Below are 5,944 nucleotides of genomic sequence, written 5' to 3' on the forward strand. Positions count from 1 at the left end.
AGCTGAAGAATCAAACACACTGTCAATGTCACACCAAAGTCATATTTCCATTCAAGTGGTTCAAATAAACGACTTCCTTAAAACTTGAAATACGGGTATCCAGTCCCCTGGTGGTTTCTTTCAAGAAGTAACAATTTGTAGCAACTGTAAAAGTTGTTCCAAATCGAAATTTCGAAGCGTGTTTGAAATTTCTTTGCCTTTGGAAATTTATTTATATAATGGCTACCACAGGCGTGGACTATCCTGATTTCTCGCTTGTTTTCAAAGCTTTCCATCTGAAAGAAAATGCTCCAAATGGAATGATTTGCCGTTGCGGGCTTGATAAAGAGGATACTGTTTTATTTGAAGACGAAGAGAGAGATGCTGATACTTGGTATTGGTATGATTTTACGAGATATTCTTTTCAAATAGAAACTGTAATGGTACCAACATGTGATGATGATATTTCATCAATTGAAAAGTTGAAAATGATTTTTCGCGATATGTCAACTTACAAGAGATTGGTTTGGTGTGGCCGCCTTCTAATTGAATTCCACGAAGAAAACCAATGCAGTCNTGATATTTGCTATTGGTATGATTTTACGAGATATTCTTTTCAAATCGAAACTGTAATGGTACCAACATGTGATGATGATATTTCATCAATTGAAAAGTTGAAAATGATTTTTCGCGATATGTCAACTTACAAGAGATTGGTTTGGTGTGGTCGCCTTCTAATTGAATTCCACGAAGAAAACCAATGCAGTCGGTATTTATCGTCTGCTCTAAAGTTTTATTTAAGAGCGATTGAAATTTACAAAAAGACTCGCCATCTTTTAAATATCCATCCTGATGATATTAAAATTAAAGAAGTTTTAAGGCTTTCATCTAAATTTCGCGTTCACCATAGTGTATTTCTCGAACTTTTGACATTGTTTAGCACAGATGTATATTATTACAGAGCGATTCCGTTTTTCCATGATGTTAGATTGTTAGAAGATATATTTAGAGCTGCAAACGAACTTAAAATAGATATATTGGTATTAATGAAAAAATTAGACAGCGGATACTACTACAATTTATTTACTTGTTTTGTTCATAAAAACATTGAAGCTTTTATTCCATTAATCAAATTTGGAAAGACTGAGTGCATATCTATAGAGAGTGGTAAATATTTGCTGTCATCATTGCGCGGGTAATTATTATTATTTTTCTATTTATTTATTATCTGTTTGTATACTACAAACTATTATTCTTCATCTCAAATTGTTGAGAGTACGAAACTGCAAAATATTCTATAGATAATTTTTAGCAACATTTACTTTTTCTTTATATCAACTACAAGTTACTCCAAAATGTAGAAAACTACTTAATTTACTCGTATAGTTATCCACACGTCCACCGAATATCGACTTAATTGTTTTTTATTTTTCCGCAAAATGTCTTGATTCACCAGATACACTTGTTTTTTTCTTTATTAGAGTATTTAAAATAAGTAAGGAAAACAATGAAACGTATTTTTTTTTCTAAAACTTGTTTTACAAGTTATCAGCATAATTTCTGTTAATTATCACTATTCATGTAAAATAAATTTTATTATTAATTGTTGTGGAATTGAATAATCTTCCGGTTTGACTGACTTTAAAAATATACTTGCTTACAGGGTGTGGAGAAAAAAAATGGACAAATAACTTTTAAGAGAACTTTATTAAAAAATAAATAATCACAAATAATAATAATAGTAGATTTACTAATAAATAAATTTAATTGACAATAAATAGTAATATTTAAGTTTGATTAACAAAGCGGCAATCTTAAGTAGAGGCGCAGATGTTTATCGAAAGCAGTGGGCCACAATTCCCCATAAAGGTGTTTCGTGGAATCCTTGTGTTCTGTGGAAAGTTCACAGGGGTTAAGGGCTTTTTTTTAAAACTAAAAATAATTTTTGAAACCTATATTAGGTTTGCAGTCAACCAATAATTAACTTATTTTGTTAATTTGGTTATCATTATGAAATAATTTAAATAAATAATTCCGCAATAAAAAATAAAGAAGTAGCAAATTTCAAAATTTATCATTAAATTTTTTCCGATAACAATAAACAGAATAAATTACTAAAGAGGTTTGCATTTGTATCAGCCTTTCTCAGCGAACTTTAAAGTTCAAAATAAAGTTACAAATTTATGGATTACTAATTATTTTTTCTCTGATAACTCTGTCATTTTATAATATTTCTTTTAGGTTAATTTATTCAATTTGATTTATGCATACGCCAAGAAGTAATATTTAGATTAAAAATTGTTACAGATTTGCAAATTCAACTGCCTAAAATAAAATCTAACTTTAAGACTGGTATGGAAGATGAAAGAATGAAATTTTTTTTATTGCTCTCAGCAAATTCACATCTGCTAATTAGCTTTTTTTTAAAAGTCCGTGGGAAGTTTAACCACCAAGGGAAGTTTAATCATTTAAGGCAGAAAAAAATTAAAAGCCGCTGCTTTAGAGAATTAAAACTTTAGTAAACTTTACAAAAAAAGAAAAGAAAAAAAAGGAGCACCTTTAGAACTACTGGTCGGATTTTCATTCTATAAAATCCTTTGATAATTATAAATTTCTAGAAATATGTATAACAGTTCTTAAAATAGGTATTATAATTTTAGCGGAATATACTTTTTTGGACAATTTAGAAAATGNAAAAAAAGGAGCACCTTTAGAACTACTGGTTGGATTTTCATTCGATAAAATCCTTTGATAAATATAAATTTCTAGAAATATGTATAACAGTTTAGAAAACGCACTTTTTTTTCCGAAACTTACTTTTCCCCCCAACAAATTCAGATTTATCATCACAATATAACTATCTCCTGAGCCGCGATGGCTCAGGGGATAGAGCGTTCGCCTTCCAATGAGGTGAACCGGGTTCGAATCCCAGTCGATACGAATTCCGCATCCAGCTTGCACCGTCCACAGTGCTGACGTGAAACATCCTCAGTGGTAGACGGATCATGGGTTAGAGTCCCCTTGCCGTCAGGCTAACCGTGGGAGGCTTTCGTGGTCTTCTTCTCCATGTAACGCAAATGCGGGTTAGCTCCATCAAAAAGTCCTCGACGAAGGTAGATTTCTCCCAATACTCGATCCAGGAGGTCCCTTGCCTTCTGGATTGGGTTCAAATTAACAAGGCTACGGAGTTGAACATTAGTAGTCGTAAACCCATGAAATTGGGTCGGCTGTTCAACGACGGTTATAAAATAGAATATAGGAGGTAAACAAAGTTCTAAAAAGCTGGTTTTATAGTTTAACTGCTGTAGTGTTCCAAATTTTTCTTACCCTAATATGCCACGATTTACATCTTATCTTTTAAAATATTTGATAAAATACAATCATTCTTTCACAAAAAAGTCTTGGCCCAGAGACAAATATATAATATAGAGCAACAATGGCTCAGGGGGTAGAGCGTTGTATAGCAATTTTTCTGTCAAAGATTTGATTTATAAATTTTTGTTTACGTTTGAGATTCCCATTTCTTTTGTATTCTTACTGACTTCAGGAAGGTAATCCTGTTCAATCTATCACCCTCCCTAAGTATTGGAAGGCCACCTTAATTGGTAAGATAGGATTTATCTCTTATCTCTGGACTATTTTTCTGTAATTTTTCTACTGATTCACATTCCTAAATGTCCAATCAATTTTACAAGCTCAACTGAGACTTTAGGAATGTAAAAAATTCTGTTAAATTAAAATGAAAAAAATTCTAATTGTAAGCAATTTTAATGTTAATCGAAACATATTGAGAAATTCGCGCATTTTAGAAAGAAAGAGGACAATTTAGGGGAAATTCGCGCCATGACAGAACTGCATCCCGAAAATCATAATTTTCAAAATTGTTTGAAATTTATGATTGAATATAATTGGTAGGTGTCATGCGATTGCAGTGCCAATAAAATTGTAATTAAAATCAACTGCAGTTGTAGTTGTATTATAGTGAAATAAATAAAACCTGGAGAAAACCTTTCTTTTTTTTGTTTTGAAATTTTCATTAATTTGAGAAAAATTTATTTCAAAATTCATGAAAATTGCATCACTTGTGAAAAAGAGACTAAGGAGTCTTTTTTTGAGCATATAAGGATAAATGTTAATTTTTTGTTAAATTTTTTATTTTGCTTTTGAAAAAAAAATTAATATATAAGGGGATTTACAAGTCTAACATAAACATTGCTTATACCAATCAATCAACTTTGTCAGGAAAAGGAAGATGCTCCACCATTAGATGCTTACTACCACATTCTGACGTAAACAAAGTAACAGACAGAAAAATAAAATAAATTACTAGACAATAATTATAATAACGAGTTAAAAATTTGATAATGCTTTATTTGGAACCTAAAGCCGTAATTGTTACAACTAGATAACTTATAAAATAAAACGTAGCATTAATATTTTTATTATTAAAAATTTTTTTTCAAGAAAAGAAAAGAAAAGGCGGAAGAAATTTATCTTGTTTTTGTTCACAATTTTTAAGATTAAAGGTAATTTGAACATGGAATGTTTTATACAGCAGGCCGGGCAGGCGTTGAACTCGTGTTCGTCTGAGCGGGGGTTCAAATCCAACAGACTGGTGTATTAAATGGTGACTGGTGAAAGCTAAATTCTATTGAAGTCACAAAGTCCTTCAAGTTAACGAAGCAAATCAATACATCTAGGGGTACTGATCCTGGAGTTCCCTAGTCTTCTGGATTGGGCTCAAAATTACAAGGTTACGGAGTTGAACATTGGTAGACGTAAACTCAAATTTGGGTCTGCTGCTAAACAACGGTTATAAGTTAAAATACTTTACAGCAAATCAGGATTAATAAATAGCTACTATAAGGTATTTTGTTAGTAATTATATTCTTTTTGTTAATTATATTTACATACCTGCCAACTCTTCCGGATTTTCCGGAAGATTTTATTTTCATATTTAAAGTGGTAGTAAATATATACTATTTTTTCTTTTTTAAAATTAATTTTTAAATGATTTTGATCACCACTATTCTTACAAAAATTAAACACATATATTAATATGCGTTACTATCAAGATTGTCAACTTAAGTTTTCTCAAATACAACGTATTTGTTTGCTTAAAATTGAAGTTTTAATTCCATTTTAATACCACTGGGAAAAATGATAATGGGAGGGATTAAAAGTTGTTAGGTATGTATTTATTATATTCATTAATTATATTTATTAACAATATTCTTTGCACTTAAAAAGTTTGGAAGAAAATAATGATAAGCCACACTTTCAAATTGTGCTGTTATCAGGTAAAGGTTCCAGAAATTTCAAAAGTATTTATCTGGAAATTATACTATGTGAATTATGTATTTATCTGGAAATTATGTTTTATGTGAAAATGTCGATTTTTGACAACAGCGGCTTATCATTATATTGCACCTACCCTTATATTTTGGTAATTTTAAATTACATTTTTTTCCTGTTACAGTGTGTCTGAGTCAATAACAGTGAACAGTGACTATGTATATAACTCTGCAACATTCCGAGCACTGCAAACTCTGCTTTTGTTTTTTCAATTAAATTCCACAGACTCTAAACCAACTACAGGACCTTACGCACTGAAGTTATTGTGGAATAGTATAACAGAACCATTTCTGCGTCAGGAGGAGTTTAAAAAGAGTGTAAAAGCAATCCAACCATTTGATCGAACAACTGCAGCATGGGATTGGTATGCAAGTCAGGTGCTGGAGAACGTCATCTCACCCAGAGGACCAAGATCTCTGGCCCATCTTTCAAGGTGCTCAGTTCGTCGGCAACTGGCGACGTGCCTTCAGCTGCCGTGTGGTGTAGACCAGCTTCATGTTCCGAAGATTCTAAAGGATTATATTCTCTTGAAACATTGAAAGCCTTTTACCAGTTCAGAGCTGAAAAAGCTGTATAATTTCGATGAATAAATTTCATTCTAATAAATAAA

General features: G+C 31.3%; 1 protein-coding gene across 2 annotated transcripts; it reads left to right on the forward strand.

Annotated features, from left to right (window-relative positions):
• Positions 1–5,944, forward strand: LOC107450773 (uncharacterized). Of its 2 annotated transcripts, none has more exons than XM_043042406.2 (2): positions 1–379; positions 5,459–5,944. In XM_043042406.2, the coding sequence occupies exons 1-2, from the start codon at positions 219–221 to the stop codon at positions 5,871–5,873; spliced, it is 576 nt and encodes a 191-aa protein (XP_042898340.1). In that variant the 5' UTR covers positions 1–218; the 3' UTR covers positions 5,874–5,944. The 2 variants fall into 2 exon arrangements, with proteins under 2 accessions (XP_042898340.1, XP_042898336.2); XM_043042402.2 differs by lacking the exon at positions 1–379 and adding an exon at positions 560–1,174.

Source organism: Parasteatoda tepidariorum, chromosome 8 (assembly GCF_043381705.1).
Source record: "Parasteatoda tepidariorum isolate YZ-2023 chromosome 8, CAS_Ptep_4.0, whole genome shotgun sequence".
Taxonomy (NCBI): domain Eukaryota; kingdom Metazoa; phylum Arthropoda; class Arachnida; order Araneae; family Theridiidae; genus Parasteatoda; species Parasteatoda tepidariorum.

Excerpts from the sequence above, each read along its gene's own strand:
- LOC107450773 (XM_043042402.2), top strand. The coding sequence starts at position 612 with ATGGTACCAACATGTGATGATGATATTTCATCAATTGAAAAGTTGAAA. Across the intron at positions 1,175-5,458 it reads TTGCTGTCATCATTGCGCGG|TGTGTCTGAGTCAATAACAG; the intron begins GTAATTATTATT and ends TTCCTGTTACAG.